Genomic DNA, 18,063 nt, shown 5'->3' on the forward strand with positions numbered 1-18,063 from the left:
GGAGACGTGATGCAGGCGGGGGTGGTGGGGGGGGGGGAGGGAGGCCCCGGGTGACGTCTGAGCTGCTAGCGGCTTGTCTCCCGCGGCCTCCCAATTCTTGCCTATTTTGGAAGAGAGCCGCAGCCCTTCTGCTGATGCGCGCGCGCTGGCGCCTTTTAAAGGCAACCGGCGGAGTGGCGGCTCCGCTAGAGCCCGGGAGCTGCCCCCGCCCCCGAGCCGCGAGCCGTGCGGAGCCTGGGCCCGGGAAGCCCCCAGCGCCATACACCCCACCCCCATTCTAGCGCCCTTCACTCACTTTAGGGGAATTCCAACCATGGAGAAAAGGGGTCCTGCCCTTGCCCCTCGTCCCCCTCTTCCTCCCTCCAACAGGGCAGACTCTTCTTCGATAGGAGACTTGGAAGAAAAGGAGATGCCAGGCCTTGCGCGTTTGGGGATCCTCTCTGGACAAGGCCACAGAGTGAAAACACCAGGTGAGAACGTCACTAACCGCGGGGCTACCCCGGGTCTCTGAGATCCGCGCCCCCTCCAGCTTCCTGCCTTAGCCTTTTTCTCCTCGGGCTCAGCCTGGGGTCGTTTAGGGTCCAACTGGAAGGCCTTTGACCAGTTTCTCCAGCCCACTCATTAAACTGAAAGGGAAACTGAGGCCCAGAGAAGGGTAGTGACTTGACCAGGGCCACATGGTGTGTTCCTGGAGAGCAGTGAGCCAGAGCCCAGCGATGCGGACTTCCTAGCCAGAGGTCAGTCCCGTGTTTGTTCACCTTGAGAATAGCTGACACAGTGTGCCAGCCTCTGGCCCTTACCCCGCACCGGCTGCGGAGCCAGACGGTTCCCCTTCCAGCATGGCCTCGGCTGCTGCTTCTTCCCCAGGACAGTCCAGATCTAGGTGGGCTTTCTGGATTGTTGATCACTCTAGATAAGCTTCAGGATCCCAAGGACGCTATGGCCAACCGACCAGATTGCTACTTGCAAACGTCTGCTTCCATCGAAGGCTTCCTACAGCTCACCAACTCTCTGGAACTTTCTGGGGCCAAACCTCTTCCAGACTGCTTACAAGCACTTGTTAGTTTCTGGATGGATGCATGGCCTGCAGGCTCTGGCCAGACTCCCCAGAGCCATGTGGACCCAGCTCTTCGGACTCCCGTGCCCAGTCCTGATGCCTGCACTCTCCCTGTAGCACCCACAAGGGTGTTTGACCAGAACTCCCTGAAGACAGCTGTGAAGTGCTCTACATGCCCAGGGCACTGTATACATTCCAGACACCTCTGGGCCCTGACTCTGGACCAGGGCTGGGGACCCAGAGGTGCATCCGACCCAGCCTGGTTGTGAGCACCACGTTGTGAGCACCACGTCTGGCAAAGGAGAGAGGTTTTTGCTCTGGAGCAGTTAGCCCCGGAATCCTGAATGGCTCTTCCAAGGGGTATCCATTGCCAGAGCCAAGCCTTTGATGCACAGAAGGGGAAACTGAGGCATCCCTCCGAGAGACACTATTTGCCAAGGTCACACAGCAAGTCAACGCATTGTTGAGACTAGTTCCCAGAACACCGCCTCTTGGCCTGGGCAGGGAAATCTGTATCCTGATCCCAGAAGCTAGACTTTGAGAGGTGCACAAAGCCAGGCACCTGGTTGAGGGTCCACCTTTACTAAATGACGGCTGCGCCACCTGGACCATTCTCGGTACTAGAGCCTCAGTCACCCAAGGGGGATGACTAAGAGGCTCCCACTGCAACTGTGAGCCTGGGATTTTATGAAATGTGGTGTTTTTCCAGGCTGTGGCATCCCTCTCTGGCGATCTGTGGGATACTGCTGGGGTGTTTTCCTCCCATCAGCTTGACACTAAGGAGTGCCGTGAGGAGATCATAGTTGCTTCAGCCATGGTCTATGCAGACCACACTGGGATGACCTGGGAATCTGTTTTACACACTTTAGAGCCCTTTGGATCCCTCCAATGGTAAGTCCCCTTGGTGCACTTGGCACAGACCTGTAAATAGCCTCTGACGGGTTGGGTTTGAAGGAGGAAAACCAGAGGGTCAGTGCCAGTACTTGCTACCACCTATGTCCACACAGGCCAGGCCTCCAAGGCCCAAGGTGGCCCTACTTGTCCAGGACTGAGGGCTTAGTCCTCTGGGAGACTTCAGGCCCACCTAGACCCTAGCACTAGGCACATGGGCTCTTCCCACCTGAAACCTGCTCTCGGGGAGCAGCATTCAACCTCCAAACCTGAGACGCACGAACCAGCTGAGCCCTGGGCCCAGAGATGCTCACAATGCCAGATATGGGAGGTTCCTTCCAGGCCAAGTGGTCCAACCCACTGCCACTGCCAGTTTGCAAACAGGGAAACTGAGCCCAGAGAGGGGAAGGAGCTTGCATAACACCCAAGCTGGCTGGTAGCAGGGCTACAACCAGAATCTTGGTCTCCTCTCCAGGACTCTCCCCTGCATCAAACACAATCCACTGAGATCTAGGCTGAGCCCACCTCCGATTCTGCAGAACCTTGACAATCCTTGACAGAAGGCTCTTCCAGCCCACCCCTTGGGTATGCTAGGTGATTCACGAGCTTTCCCTTCAGCCGGATGGTCCTTTCTCCTAAAGCTTCCTGGTGTTCCCTCCCAATATGCCCAGGCTTCATCTTTTCCTGCTTTCAGGATCTGCTCTGTCAACCCGCCATAACTGCAGCTACCCCTTTCCTGCCATGGTTCAACCAGCTCCCTGCAGCTCCAGCATTTCCAGGGAGGGGGACCATTACTCCCCCTGCTCTCGGGAGTCTCTTCTTGGTTGCTCCTCCGGCTTCCCCTCTGTCACTGGCTAGTCCCAGGCCTGCTGCTTTCCCATGGTCACCCCAGCCTTGAGCCCCTTCAGTTACTCCTGAGCTCCTGTGGGCCAGGCCTTGGAGACTTCCTCTCTGTCTAGGGCCAGTGGGAATAAAAAGTACCGGTATGTGGCAGGTTGCCATGACGTTTGAGTGACATAATGCACATGTTAGGTATATAAGGTGCAGGTAAGTGCTGCATCAGTGAACTCTCGTGTTGCAAGCTGTGTTCAGGTAATAACCAGATCCTTGGAGCTGGGGCCTGTGGTGGCCTAAACACCAAGGGGCAGAAGAGGGAGGGGGCCAGGAGGAATTTGGGGTAACTGGGAGTGATAGAAACCAGAAATGTTTTAAGTTGGAAAAGAACTTGTTTAGGTTGGCGTCTAGAAAAATCCAAGGGGACCTCAGTCACTGAGCACTGAAAGAGCTCATTGGGCCTCCATCCTGGACGTGCTGAGGACTGTGGGATCCAGTGGCGCTTGGGGAAGGGTCATGTTGGGACCCAGGCCAGAGCCCACACAGATTTTGTGTGCATATCTCAACTTTTCCAGGACCCCAGCTGTCATCTTTGTCTTTTTCTTTTGAACTGCTGCAGCTCTTAGCCCGGCCCAGCCCATCTGCTGCTCTCAGACCAGGCTGGGCCAAGGCTACAAAAAGCCAGTGGGTGTCCAGGAGCTGGTTCCACACTTACAGTGACAGAGCCTGTGCTATGTCCTCAAGCAGCACATGCCATGTCTTCGAGCCTTGCTCACAATTCCATTTTTCATGAAGGTGAAATAACGACGACTGGCATTCCTTCATTCAGCAACTATTATGCTCCTTTCGTGTGGCAGGCATCATTCCAATTGTTTTAATGATTTAACTCATTAAAATTTTGTGTGAATCCTTGGATGCAGGAGCTATTATTCTCCTCACATCCCTGTTTAACAGATGGGTAAACTGAGTCATGAAATGTTGTCACTTGCCCAATGTGAAGGAACCAGGACTCCACATGGGCATCTCACTCCAGAGCCCCCAACTGGACCCTCACCCTCTCTTGCCTCTCTGAACCTCAGGATCCCTCCCACTCACCTGCCCACAGCCCCCTCACAGTCTTGCCCTTAGCACAGGAGCCAAGCCTCCTGGTCAAGGTGGGGGCCCTGCTGCCCTTAGCAGAGGCTGCCCCCTCTTCACCTTCACTCCCCACACCTGTTAACACAGCCTCTGGCTCTGATGGCTCCTTCTGTGGCTACCTGTCCCCATCTGGGGTCTCATTTATGATTGCATTCCTCTGTGTACCCTGCTCCACACAAGAAGGCACAGTTTGACCTCATCCAGCAACTCAGCTCAATCACACCTCCACAGGGGGGCCACCCCAAACTCCACGGGCTCAGTCAGTCCTCATCTGGCTTCTCCTCACACACGCTGCCTGTCTTCTTCACGGCGGTCATTTCAATGGCTTCATGGAGTTCCCACTTTCCCACCAGTCTGGACGCTCCATGAACTTAAGAACAGGCCCGTGTTTCCACACTCTGTGCCAGTGCCTAGCACAGAGCCTGGCACAAACCCAGCGCTCAGATGTGTGTGCATGAATGAAATACATACGTGGGCCCTGCTCTGGGCCGGGTCCTATGCCAGATGCTGTGACTATGGGGAGGAGACGGAGATGCTGGTGGGGAGACAGACAAATAAACAAGCAATGATGGTACAGGATGAGAAATGCACTGATGCAGAAATAGGGGAGGCTGTGGTAGCACTGGGGAAGGGCCCCGGACCCAACGAGAGGATGAGCCGAGCAAGGAGGAATTCACCATTGTGTGTGTGGGGGGCGGGGGCGGGAGACCGTGGTGCAGAAGACTCTGAAACTGGGCTGGACTAATAAATGAATGGTGGAGGGTCTGTCTCCTCCTCCAGACCCCCAGCTCCTCAAAGGCGAGGCCAGTGTCCTGAACTCCTGTCTACCCCTTGGGCCTTACAGGAGTATTGGGCCCCTGTTGTGCACTTAAAGAACCCTTTCGGTGATACATTTTCCTCACCTGCTTGGAACACGGCTGTTCTGACATGCTCTTCATTGTATGACTTGTGGCCCCTTTTCTCTGCCCTGCCTCCAGGTCCTCGCCCAGAGCAGTTTCATCTCTTCCCACCCGGCTACACTCTCCCACCCACCGCATGGTTCCCTGCCCCTCACCTTCTCGGCTCAGCCCACTCACCCGGCTCTGACCGTCTCAATGTGTGGGTGCCAGCATGTACCCTCTTCACATGAGCTTTGTTGATTTCATAACCATAAATAGATAAAATGTTCTGAATATCTCCCTGTGCAAGTAGATTGGGGGAGTGATCACATAATGAAAAGGCCTTGGGAGAAAGAAAACAGGCTTCGAAGATGCAGCTGAACAAAAGACAGCCGCTGCTCAGACCAGGTCTACATAAGGATTATGCTTCCACTCCACAGACGGGCAAACTCTAGACCTGGGCCTGGGGAGATGCTTCAGAATCTGTTAGAAAACTTTGGTGTGGTTTCAAACCCAAGAACAGTCTGGTAAAAATGCAAGGAAGTAGGGATGCTTGGGTGGTTCAGGCAGTTAAGCATCTGCCTTTGGCTCGGGTCATGATCCCAGGGTCCTGGGATTGAGTCCTACATTGAGCAAGGAGCTTCTTCACCCTCCGCCTGCTTGTGCTCTCTCTCTCTCAGATAAATAAATAAAATCTTTTAAAAAATGGAAAGAAGTGGAAATCAAGAAACCTGGTTTCTAATTTTAGAATCATTTCATTCTAGCTGTGTGACACTGGGCAAGTTAACTAAACCTCTCTGAGAAGTTGCATTAGGTTTCTTCCCCTTGGTCAGACTGAAGACTCGAGGAGGCCCAAGACCCCATAATACCATAATTTTCTTCCCACCAGGGCTTTCTGTCCTCCTGAAAACACCTTCATCACCAACTATGGGACGTCCTTCTTCCCAAAATGTAGTCCTGAGACTGAGGTTGGAGTAAGGATGGAGTGGAGTATCCTGACACTTTATTGCCAAATCCAACCCTTGTTGCCATGGCAACAGGAAATGGACCATCACTCCTGCATGGAGATGCTCCATGGGGGCTAGAAGCCAGTAAGAAGCCTAACCCATGGAGCCTCCCAATCTCTCTTCTCTTGAGGGGCGTAGGAACAATACTGCTTTCTGGCATTTGGAAGAGTGAAGGCAGATAAAATCATAGCTTGGTATGCCCTGGGCCCAGAGAGCTTCTGGCTGAGAAGGAGAGAGGTGGAGATAGTCCTAGTGTGAACTCATCCTCCTCTAAAAGATGGAAAACTTTCTCTGCAAAGGGTCAGTTTGTAAATACTTTAGGCTTTCCAAGGCACATTTTCTCTGTTGTGACTGCTCAACCCTGCCCCTGATCCTTAGACAATACATAAACAAATGCACGTGGCTGTGGGCCAGTAACTTTATTTACACAAACACTCAGTGGGCAAGATTCAGCATACTGGCCAGAGTCTGCAGACCCCTACTGTTCGCTATGGTGCAAGAGAAAGAGCTGGGAGCAGGAACTAGGCATAAGGCTCAGAATCACCAATGACTTGTTGTGTGACTTTGGGTAAGTCACTGTCTGTCCCTGATCCTTAGTTTCACCATCTATCAAATGACTATAACAATATCAGTCAGATTTGTCATGAAAATTGGTCTAACAAGTCAGAGCAAATTTCAAGTCTTTCCATCTCTCTGTTCCATCACTTCAAGTAGAGCTAACTACCTTCCCAAGGCCATGTCCTTGCCTGCTAAGGGTGGCAGGAGTCCACTGGAAGGAAGAGGTGTTTCTCTCTAGAGTCAGATTCTTAGTCTGGCTTTCCAAATTCCAGCCTCAAGTGACCCCATTTCTGCAGCAAGCCAGGCACAGGAGGAAACAAGGAATCCCTTCTTTTCCACCATCCAGTCATTTGGCAGGAAGCTACAGTTCACTTGAGAAAGTGATGTGGCTGCAGTGGCTGGTGGCCAGGTCTTAGAGGAGGCCTTTGAGATTCAAAGTTAGGAAAGGTGAGCTTCAGTGCTCCCTAGAGCATTTACCTATGGCCCCAGCTTCCCTGAGGTACATGTCAAGTAGCCACAGCTCTAATCTGGTGGTGACTGGCAGGTCCATCTACTGCATTAATGGATCATTCTTGAGCCATCTTCTCCACCTGTCTGGTTTGACCACCAGGAGATCCTGCATCCTTAAGCATCTTGTCTTCTGCTCTGAAGACCCATTAAGTGATTCTCTACCCCCCAGCCCCTCCTCCTCTCCCTCCCTCCTTCCCTTCCTTTCTCTTTCTCATCATAAACACATTTGTTCAGGGTAAGACAGGATACACTTCAACAACCCTCTGCCAAGAAAGATACTTGCCCCAAGTATCCAGAAAAGCAGCCCTAACCATGAGTCTCCATGCTGTTCTAAAGAAGCAGACCCCCCACTACTAGTCATCCTCCATCTCCTTCTCAGGGGGCCACCATCCCCAAAATCTCTAGAAAAGATACACTTCTCTTTGAGAATGGTTGAGGGTTGATGTCTTTCTAGGTCCCCAATAAAGCTATGCAAGACAGGGCCAGGGGATCTCACAGCCTGTTCTTGCTATAAAAAGACCTTTTTCAGAAAAAAATAATAAAGAAAGAAATCAGCCAATCGGTCCTCAATGCCATCACCTCTTCTTGGTGATTTTTCGGGGAAGGAGTGGGCGGGTTGCCATGGCAACAGATGCAAAGAGCTTGTCTCAGTAAAGAAGGGACCTTGATATTTTTTTCTCTCTCTCATTCTCTCTCAGTTGTGTGTGTATGTGTGTGTGTGCGCGCTGCGCATGCCTGTGCCCACACCAGGAATTTTTTTTTAGAACTAAAGAAAGCCCTTCTCTTCCCTCAGCTCCCCAAATATGGAGCGATGGAAAACCACTTACTCCTGCAGGCCGGGGAAGATTCAGGATAATTCAAGAAAAAAGGGAGAGGTCATATGGGGCTCCCTTCCTCCATCTTTTTTTACTAGAGATCGCATGCAATACAGACTTTCACCAATGGTTGGGGGTCAAGGGTTGGAAAGAAAGGAAGATGCCAGGTGGAGAAATGTAAGGGATAAGTTGTGCAAAAGCCCAATGAGTGATATCAGAGAGGGCAACAGAAGGTGCATTGAGGTTGGGGATGCATGCAAATTCATATTCTCCATTGAATGCTGAGAAAGAAAGGCACAGAGCAGGCTCACATATAGATGCAAACACACAGACAGGGAGGCACACAGAAAACTGCAAACATATGAACACATACACAAACATAGAACTACATACAACACAGGAAGTGGAGGACATTTTTTACAAAGACAGATACAGATGCAGGCATAGGCAAGTGCATAGGTATACAGGGATACAGACACACAGCTACAAAGACACATGCAGACAGACACAGACGTACAAATACAGTCATAGTCAAATGGACAGATGGACACAAGTACACCCTCAGTCTGGCTCCCTCTCTTCAACTGCCCAAGAATTGCTAAACAGCAGTGCATAGCTGAGAATACTGCAGGCTCAAACCATGGGTTTAGCTGGGTGGCTCCTATTACCCCCATTCCTTCTACACATTCACCCCTAAGCCCCTATTTTTTTAAGTAGGCTCCACACCCAGCATAGAGTACAACACAGGCCTCAAACTCAGGACCCTGAGATCAAGGCCTGAGCTGAGATGAAGAGTTAGATGCTCAACTGACTAAGCCACCCAGACACCCCAGCCAAAGCCCCTCTTTTAATTCACTTCTTGCCCATTTTCCCATAGCCAATGGGCTCTGATTCCTCCCCCATCTCAAGCTTCCAATTCTTAGCCTCTTCTGTTCTGCTGCTGCTGCTGCCTGCCGATTCAAGGAGGGGGAGAGTGGGGTGACTCAGCCTGGCCGGGATGACTCACACTGCCAGTATTTTTAGCAGCGGCCAGGAGCTCTCTAGCGTGCCAGCCGCCCCCCTCCTCCTGCTTGCTATTTTGGAACCGTCACTGGTGATATAAATAGCTCCTCTCCCACGGCCTGAAGCTGCTGCCAAGCTATTTTTGGTTCTGCTCAGTTAAAAATAGCTTCACGGAGGTGGGAGGCAAGGGGAGTGGGAGCTGGCCTAGGGAGAGGAGACATTGGGGCACACAGAGCTTCTCAACTTGAATTAGAGTGGGTGAAATAGGATGAGCCCTTCTCGTCCCCCTCCCTTATCCTTTTCTAGACCCTTCTTTACTTCCAGAGGGCCTTCCCCCCAGCCCATTCTGGAAAAATGCAAGGATTCTTCCCTTGAGCTAGTTCTTCTCTCATGCTAATTTTACACTTCCAGCTCAGAAACCTTGGGACCCTAAACCCTAAAACCCCCCACATTCATCCTCCAAGGAGAAGTGGATGGCTAACTGGGGCCTCACTCTGAGGCTTGTGTGAACTCAAGCTCTACTTTGATGTCCAGGCAAATCATGGCCAAATTACTTTTCGGGTGATTTTTTTTTCAGAACCATGGACAGCGGTCAGCGCCCCATTCTTTCGCTGTGGCTCTGTTTAGCTCGGTGGACACTGGATGGACAAGACCAACACATAGTTCTTATCCTAGAAAGGGATGCTAAGATTGTCTCCCAGCCAAGGCTAAAGCATCAGTAGGTGAAGAAATCAGGAACACTGCCCCAGATTTTCATACAAGAATGGTCCAAAGATCATTGGACCAAAGGGCTTGTCCAAACAGAAGCTTGAGGGAGGGGTGGGTGGGTGCACCAGAGGTCAGATACAGATGGAAGTGGAACAGAGGTGTACTTCCTGAGGGAATGATTTCTCTGTAATCCAGATAAATAGGGTTAGAGATAGTGGCAGACAGACAGGCACACACACCTCTTCCCTTCCTCTCAGTCGCGCCACTGAACACAGGATGGATGATGGAGATGGCCCCAACCTCTGTCAAAATGGCACAAAAGGTCACGACTGGGTGCCCAGACGCCTCCTTCTGAGACATCTTTCTCCTCAGCTGTCTTCTGCCCCCACTCTGCCTCTCTTGCCACCACCTTTCCCCAAAGGGATGAGGAGTTTCTTGACTCCAAATTTTGCTTTGATCCCAAAGTTTATCCCCACCCTTCCTATGTGACTTTCTACCATCAGGCCAGACCCTCTCCCCCAATTTTTAAGTGGTCTTATTTTCAGCCTCTTCATACTTTCACACGGATCCTTAGTCTACCATAAGATTTCACATAAAATGTCCCCTAGACCACATCCTTCTCCTTTTATGGAATTCTAGGGGAAAGAAAGGCTCCCCTCAGCCCCTGTGGACAGCAACTATATGTGCTGAAAAGAGAAAAAAAGAAAGAAGGACATAGAGGGCAAAGGTGACAGGACGTGGAGACAAAACTGATGAAGAGAGGTAGGGAATCTGGAGAGAGCAGAAGGGGAAATTTTTTTTGGGGGGGGGGGTTTACAAAGCTGAGACAGAACACCAGGCAGGCAATGAGATTCAGAAACTAGTCGGGGCCGAGGGAGGACGATGTGGAGAGTTGAAGGTTAAGAGACAGAACAAGGAGTCCTAGTGCGGAAGACGGGGAGGGGGTTGGAGAGGGGTACAGAGGACAGCCCGACGGAACTACGGGGTCCCTGGCAGGTGCAGGGATCTCGGAGGGTGCAGCACAGCCCCCTCGTTTCTTTGCTGCTTCCCCATCTTCCCCGCCAGAGACGGGGGGAGCCCTCCGGAGCGGTGCGGAGGCAGCCAGGCCCCGCCCGCTGCCGCCGCCGCGGCAGCCGCCGGAGGATTCCTGTCCTAATATGGAGCTGGGATTCCCCCGGCCCCGCCCCCGCCCCCGGCCCGCCAGGAGACCGAGGCTTGCAGTCGGGCGGGGGGAACCGCTCGCTCTGGGGGCTGGCAACGGGGTGGGGGAAGGGATACCTAGATGCAGACCGAGATCCTCACGGTGCCCTGGGACCCTGCCTCAGTTTCCCTTGTTAGTGACTGCAGTTAATGAGTTGACAGGGAAACCGAGAATCACTGCAGACTACAGCGTTGGTGTTGGCGTTGCTATTCTTGGTTGTGGGAAACTAGAACCGAGGCCAAATTCAGCCAGTCCCTCTCCCTCAGGACCCCCTTTTCACCCCACCCTAGAGACTTAGACTTCCATGTAATGCCCCCTGCTAAATGCCAAGACCTGGGTTTCGAAAGGGTGGGGGGAGGAGATTTGTTCTTTGAAAGTGACTAAGGGAATCCCAGATTGAGTAATCCCTAGAGAGAAACCTCAGCTGCGACCCATCCCGCAGAGGCCAAGGAGGGTCCTACTTCTCCACGTGTGAACGTGACCTTTGTCTGGCGAATAGCAGGGAGGAATTTGTAGACGACCCCGCGCCTCCCCCATTTCCTTATCTCCTTAGAAAAATTGATGTTGGAAACAGTCCCTCCCTCCCCTCTACAGACACTCCTGCCAGGGGCTTCAGACCTCCCTAACCCTTGCCCTTGTCCCTTCCCGCAGCTGAATACATTTGGACCCCTGGCGCCCTGCACCCCCTTTCAGGGTTTCCTAGCTGCTTCTCGGCTCAGCTGCTGCCAGCCACGGCCCCCTCCGCAGCCTCCGTTCTCCCCCTCCTCCCGTCCCCCCTCCCGCTCTCATTCTACGTCATGAGATGACGTCGGGAGCCAGGGAGGGAGGAGGAGCGCTCCCCCCTCCCCAGGCAGCGGCTCCCGCTGCAGCTTGCTTAGCCCAGCCTCCTGCTTTCCCGCCCCCCCCTTTCTCTAAAGCGAGCCCCCCACGCCTAGCAGGAGCTATATAAGGCGGAACGAAGCAGGCGACGGGGGCAGCGCAGCCGAGCGGAGCCCAGGAGAGGAGAGAGAAGGAGAGAGAGAGCCTGAGCGAGAGACGGGGAAGCAAGAAGGAAGAAGCCACCGGTGCGTCTGGACGGGAGCGCAGGTGTTCGGAGCACCGGAGCTGGAGCTCTGCAACCGCTAGTCATGTACCGCTCCACCAAGGGCGCCTCCAAGGCGCGCCGCGACCAGATCAACGCTGAGATCCGGAACCTCAAGGAGCTGCTGCCTCTGGCCGAAGCGGACAAGGTCCGGCTGTCCTACCTGCACATTATGAGCCTTGCTTGCATCTACACCCGCAAGGGCGTCTTCTTCGCTGGAGGTGAGCAAACCGGGGCTGCTGGAAACTGGGGGCAATGGAGCTAAGGGAACCCACGGGGACTGCTGCATGTCCAGGGCAGTGTGGCGGAGAGCTGGGGAGAGAAGGGAGACTTGGGGAACTCAGGACTTCCTACTTTTCCTCATGAGCTCTGTTTAGACCTCGCCTTAGTTCTGGATGTGGGTAAGAGCCTGGATAAGGTCCCCGGTGCCAGACTTACCGAAGGAGGAGAGCCAGGAAAGAATGGCCCTAGTTCCCACAAGCGCAGAAGCGCTCCAGGAGCCCGGGGAGGGAAGCCCGGGAAGTTGCAGGGATGGTATTACCAAAACCCGGGCAAGTGCTTCCACGGTTCTCTACGCTGAAAGTGGGCTCCTCTGCCGCCTTTGAAGCGCTGTCCGCGGTGCTGATAGAGCGACCGTGCAGCAAGGCGCTGCCCGCGGTGCTGAACACCCAGTCGGTTTTTGAGCGCTGTCCGTGGGTCTGAAATTCGGGGCCAAGAAAAACCCAGCCCTGACTTAGGAGTCAAAGGGCTCTCTGGCTAGGGAGATCCAGCAACAGGTTCCCTGGCAAGAGCTGTAGGCAGTGGGTCAACAGGTTCGTGCAGAGGCAGGTTCATGAAAAATTCCTCCGGATTTTCTGAAACTCAGTCCATGCTTTCCTCACTTATGCTTTGCCTCCCAGTTTTACTCCTGACCCACCATGTCTTCTTACACTGCAGGCACTCCTCTGGCGGGCCCCACAGGACTTCTCTCATCTCAAGAGCTTGAAGACATAGTGGCGGCACTACCTGGATTTCTACTCGTGTTCACAGCAGAGGGGAAGCTACTTTATCTGTCTGAGAGTGTGAGCGAACATCTGGGCCACTCCATGGTGAGTGGTTAGAGTCCTCTCAGTTTGGGCTGGGGTACATATGGGACACAATGAGTTTTCCACTTTTGAGAATCTGAGAATTACTGAGGAGAGAGGGGTTATACTTTGACAGACGCTATGTGTCAAGGATTGGCCCTTGCTTCCTTCACTAAATATCATCTCTTCTTCACCTTTCTTCAGGTGGACCTGGTTGCCCAGGGTGACAGTATCTATGACATCATTGACCCAGCTGACCACCTAACTGTGCGCCAGCAGCTCACTCTGCCCTCTGCCCTGGACACTGGTAAGAACTCCCTTCTCCCTCCCTCAATGAAACCTCCTTCCTGCTTCCCTGCTCCTCCCCACCTGCTATGTCTTGCAACGATCCACCTTCTTATCAGTTTTTCTCTTCATGTACCTAGATCGCCTCTTCCGCTGTCGCTTCAACACCTCCAAGTCTCTCAGGCGCCAGAGTGCAGGCAACAAACTGGTGCTTATTCGAGGCCGATTCCATGCTCATCCACCTGGAGCCTACTGGGCAGGAAACCCTGTTTTTACAGCTTTCTGTGCCCCACTGGAACCAAGACCTCGTCCTGGTCCTGGCCCTGGCCCTGCTTCACTCTTCCTGGCCATGTTCCAGAGCCGTCATGCTAAGGACCTGGCCCTACTGGACATCTCTGAGAGGTAAGTCCAGAACATTCAGACTCCAGAAGGAAGGCAAGCCAGAGATGAGGGGACCCTAGATTCTGGAGTCAGGGGCAGGGAGGATGGGGTCTAAGGGGGCAGAGGACCTGGGAGGGAGTGAGATGCCTGGGTATAAAGCAGGGAAAACAGAAAGCTGACCTCACCCTTTCCACCTTCCCAGTGTCCTAATCTACCTGGGCTTTGAGCGCAGTGAACTGCTCTGTAAATCATGGTATGGACTTCTGCACCCTGAGGACCTGGCCCACGCTTCTGCTCAACACTACCGCCTGTGTGAGTGTCCAGAGAGGCTGGGGACAAGACAGGGAGCTGGGAAAGGTGATGGGAGACCCAATCAAGAAGGGCTGTGTTCAAGACTTAGCTGGGGAGATGCCAGAGGCCAACAATTTTGGATACTATAGGATGAACTTTAGGGTAAGGAGTCAAAGTGAGAATAGAATCAGAACTGGGGGACTCCAAGTGGTGAGGTCAAGGTGGGGAGCTGAGTGGTGCAGGTCAGGGTAGTCAGAAATAGAGATGTCATTGATATCCCAATTCAGTGGAGAGGCCAGCAAAGGGGGAGTTTAGGTGTTGTTGCCTGATGGACGTCCTAATTCTTCATATCTTCTTTCCCTTCAGTGGCTGAGAGTGGAGATATTCAGGCAGAGATGGTCGTGAGACTTCAGGCCAAGCCTGGAGGCTGGGCATGGATTTATTGCCTGTTATACTCAGAAGGTCCAGAGGGCCCCATTACTGCTAATAACTACCCAATCAGGTGAGCTGCACTGCAGGGGCTTGGAGGACAGCTGAGATGGACATAGAGGAGATACAAATCAGGGAACTTCTCTGGGAAAGACCACCAAACCCTTACCATCTGCCTCTTCTCTCCTCTCCAGTGACACGGAAGCCTGGAGCCTCCGCCAGCAGCTGAATTCTGAAAATACCCAGGCAGCCTATGTCCTGGGCACCCCAACAATGCTGCCCTCATTCCCTGAGAATATCCTCTCCCAAGAGCAGTGTTCCAGCTCCAACCCACTCTTCACCCCAGCCCTGGGGGTTCCCAGAAGCACCAATTTCCCTAGTGCTCCAGAACTGGGTGCTGCCTCAACATCAGAAGAGCTTCCCCAATCCCAAAAAGAGCTGGGTTTTAGTTACCTGGCATTCCCATCTGGCTCTCAGCCTTCTCTTCAAGCAGACCTGAGCAAGGATCTTGTATGCACCCCACCCTACACACCTCACCAGCCAGGAGGCTGTGCCTTCCTCTTCAGCCTCCATGAGCCCTTCCAGACCCACCTGTCCACTCCTTCCAGCTCTCTCCAAGAACAGCTGACTCCAAGCACCGCAACATTTTCTGATCAACTGACGCCCAGCAGTGCAACCTTCCCAGATCCACTGACCAGCCCACTTCAGGGCCAGCTGACCGAAACCTCAGCCAGAAGCTATGAAGATCAATTGACTCCCTGCACATCTGCCTTCCCAGACCAGCTCCTTCCCAGCACTGCCACCTTCCCAGAGTCTCTGGGCAGCCCTGCCCACGAGCAGCTGACTCCTCCCAGCACAGCATTCCAAGCACACCTCAACAGCCCCAGCCAAACTTTCCCAGAGCAACTGAGCCCCAATCCCACCAAGACTTACTTCACCCAGGAGGGATGCAGTTTTCTCTATGAGAAGTTGCCCCCAAGTCCTAGCAGCCCTGGTAATGGGGACTGCACGCTCCTGGCCTTAGCCCAGCTGCGGGGACCCCTCTCTGTGGACGTCCCTCTGGTGCCTGAAGGCCTGCTTACACCTGAGGCCTCTCCAGTCAAGCAGAGTTTCTTCCACTACTCTGAGAAGGAGCAGAATGAGATAGACCGCCTCATCCAGCAGATCAGCCAGTTGGCTCAGGGCATGGACAGGCCCTTCTCAGCTGAGGCTGGCACGGGTGGCCTGGAGCCACTTGGAGGTCTGGAGCCCCTGGACTCCAACCTGTCCCTTCCGGGGGCTGGTCCCCCTGTGCTCAGCCTGGACCTGAAACCCTGGAAATGCCAGGAGCTGGATTTCCTGGCTGACCCTGATAACATATTCCTGGAAGAGACGCCCGTGGAAGACATCTTCATGGATCTCTCTACCCCAGACCCCAATGGGGAATGGAGTTCAGGGGATCCTGAGGCAGCGGTCCCAGGAGGGGCCTCACCGCCTTGCAACAACCTGTCCCCAGAAGACCACAGCTTCCTGGAGGACCTGGCCACATACGAAACCGCCTTTGAGACAGGTGTCTCAGCGTTCCCCTACGATGGGTTTACTGATGAGTTGCATCAACTCCAGAGCCAAGTTCAAGACAGCTTCCACGAAGGTGAGTCCCACCAAAGTGTTTGGGAACCTAAGTCCCCGCCCCGCCAATGAGATGCTGGTAGAATTAGATGAGTAAAAATTCCCCTTTCTGTACCTTAGTTTTATTAATGGCATAACAACCCTTACTGCCCAGGGTAGCAATGAAGAGAAGAACTAGAAAAAACTTAGCATAGACGTTCTGGACAAGTAGGCCTAGAGGGCAGGGGTCAGGGATGCGGCATAAAGTGCAAGAGAATCCTTGGTTAATGGCTTGTGCTTCTTCATTCTGTGAGGGACCTAGATCAGCCATCACCACCCATTTCACAGGTGAAGAAAACGAAAGTCCCAGAGTTAAAGAAACTTGCTTAAGGTCATACAACCAACTGAGGGAAGAGGGATTAGAGTTCTATCTCAGTATTCCTGCCCCCTAAAGAGAATACAGAGCAAGAGTTTGCAAGAGTTTGGGAAAGGAGGAAAGTGAAACTCAGCCCCTGGCCCATTGAAGGCTCCTTGCCCATGGCTCCCTCCTTTCCAAAACAATAGTCGTAATTTCACTCCCTCACCTAGATTGGTCCCATCGCTTGCTGAGCCTCTGGTGGTCACTCAGTCATTGGACCAACATAACTGAGGCCTGTGCTATGTGCCAACAGTGTGCCGCATCCTCAACCTGTCTTTCCCAATGATCTTACTGACTGTCATCTCTCTGTCTTTCTCTCTCTCTGCAGATGGAAGTGGAGGGGAACCAACGTTTTGAATAAGTCTGTGACTTAACGTCGTCAAGTATGGCATATTGTCATCAAGACGTGGAGCCGCTCTCCACCCCCCCGGGACTGTTGGGGGGATTCTGGGGGCCAGAGGGGGATATATCTGATTCCCCAGGCCCTGCAGGATGTTGGGGGGGGGTGGGAGGGCAAGGGAGGGGAGCTTCTTTTTAAAACTTAGAGACTTCAAGCAATCCCAGTTTCCATTTCAATCTGTATTCACTCGTAGTGAGTTTCCTTGAATGGGATTTCAAGCGGAGAATGGGGGAGTCTCACTTCCCCACCCCCCGCACTACCCCATGGGCCTGGGCCAGTTCTCCACTCCTGGGGGGCCAAGCCACCCCTGGGCCTTGGTGGAGGAAAGGCAGCGCCCACCTGGGCCAGCCTGTGCCCTCAGGGGCTCTTGACACCCACGTAGAATTCTCTACACACCAGTAACGGGATTTCAATTCCGATGGACTCTGCCGCCCTGGCGGCCCTTCTTGTGACTTTTGCGCCCCGCGCCTGGGGTGGGGGGCGCGAAGAGACGCTACGTTCCTTTCCGATGGAGGAAGGCAGACCTGCCGCTGTCACACGTGTGCTTGCACGAGTGCGTGTACCCGGTGCGGGACTCACCCGGCTGCCAGACTGCCTGGGCCTGCCCAGGTGGCCACTGCGTGGTGCTGCGGTGACTTTGTAGCCAACTTTATAATAAAGTCCAGTTTGCCTTTTTGGTACCACTGGTGTCATGCACTGCTCTGAAAAAGGAAGGGTGGGGATCTGAGAAGGTTGGGAGGCCCAGGTGGGAGTCTGCGGGTCAGGAGCCAAAGTCTGGACCTACCGAGAGCCCTGGGGTTTCCTCCTCCACTCGTGCACTCACTCATTCCTTCACTCAACACGAGCGTGCAGGGTGTGGCCCACTCTGTGCTAGAAGCTGGAGAGTTTGGAGCCCAAACAGATGCTGGCTCTTGCCTTCAAGATGCTTTGGCATAAAATATTAGAGGGTATTGGAGTGTCCTTCCTGCTCCAGGCTCACAGTGCTCTCACAGTGTGGGAGGGAGCAGAAGGGCCTGGGGATGGGCAGGGGATTCAACTTGACATTTTCCGGGACATGGGTTTGAAGTTCCAGAACATGAGTCTGTCTTCAGCCTGGTCCTGCAGGGAAGCAACTTCCCTTTGGGGCTCTGCATCTTCTCACTGGAAATTATAACCACCTGCGTTATCTCTGCATGGGACTTTCCATGGATAAACACTTTCACATCCCTTGTTTGCTACAATAAAGCCTCTAGACAGGCATATTAGCACCATTTCACCAACGGAGAAACAGGATCTCAGGTAACAAGTGATTTGCCCCACACAGGTGGGCAACATACCCACATCAATGCATCTGAGTTCTGGGCTGTCCCCTCTGTTCCCAAAGCTGCTGAATCACCATCTCATATTGTCCCATTCCAGAGCACCTGAGAAGGTCAGACTTGGGCTGGGGCAGGATCCTCTTCTGCTCCAGGTCTACAAGCTAGAGAAGACCCCCAGCTTGGGTATGGAATATAAAATATAACTAACTGGGTCAAGAGAAAAAGTTTTCA

General features: G+C 53.3%; 1 protein-coding gene and 1 long non-coding RNA gene across 4 annotated transcripts; both read left to right on the forward strand.

Moving 5' to 3' along the window:
• Positions 1 to 204: 204 nt before the first annotated feature.
• On the forward strand, positions 205 to 5,413 carry LOC116880446. 2 transcript variants are annotated; one of them, XR_004385204.1, is made up of 4 exons: positions 205 to 470; positions 1,767 to 1,948; positions 2,424 to 2,533; positions 4,897 to 5,413. It is a non-coding gene; the product is annotated as an uncharacterized LOC116880446 (long non-coding RNA). The 2 variants fall into 2 exon arrangements; XR_004385203.1 differs by lacking the exon at positions 4,897 to 5,413 and having other exon boundaries at positions 2,424 to 2,644.
• A 6,306-nt stretch (positions 5,414 to 11,719) lies between these two features.
• NPAS4 (neuronal PAS domain protein 4) lies at positions 11,720 to 17,193 on the forward strand. Of its 2 annotated transcripts, XM_032879552.1 has the most exons (8): positions 11,720 to 11,900; positions 12,616 to 12,767; positions 12,948 to 13,050; positions 13,169 to 13,430; positions 13,612 to 13,721; positions 14,067 to 14,202; positions 14,324 to 15,759; positions 16,463 to 17,193. In XM_032879552.1, exons 1-8 carry the CDS (start codon positions 11,726 to 11,728, stop codon positions 16,489 to 16,491), a joined length of 2,403 nt encoding a protein of 800 aa, XP_032735443.1. In that variant the 5' UTR covers positions 11,720 to 11,725; the 3' UTR covers positions 16,492 to 17,193. The 2 variants fall into 2 exon arrangements, with proteins under 2 accessions (XP_032735443.1, XP_032735444.1); XM_032879553.1 differs by lacking the exons at positions 11,720 to 11,900; positions 12,616 to 12,767; positions 12,948 to 13,050; positions 13,612 to 13,721 and having other exon boundaries at positions 13,175 to 13,430.
• Positions 17,194 to 18,063: the final 870 nt, after the last annotated feature.

The sequence above is a fragment of the Lontra canadensis genome, unplaced genomic scaffold (genome assembly GCF_010015895.1).
Source record: "Lontra canadensis isolate GAN:19392208 unplaced genomic scaffold, GSC_riverotter_1.0 scaffold66, whole genome shotgun sequence".
NCBI lineage: Eukaryota > Metazoa > Chordata > Mammalia > Carnivora > Mustelidae > Lontra > Lontra canadensis.

Coding starts and splice junctions, on each gene's coding strand:
- NPAS4 (XM_032879552.1), top strand. CDS start 11,726: ATGTACCGCTCCACCAAGGGCGCCTCCAAGGCGCGCCGCGACCAGATC. Junction 11,901..12,615: donor GGGCGTCTTCTTCGCTGGAG/GTGAGCAAACCG, acceptor CTTACACTGCAG/GCACTCCTCTGGCGGGCCCC. Junction 12,768..12,947: donor AACATCTGGGCCACTCCATG/GTGAGTGGTTAG, acceptor ACCTTTCTTCAG/GTGGACCTGGTTGCCCAGGG.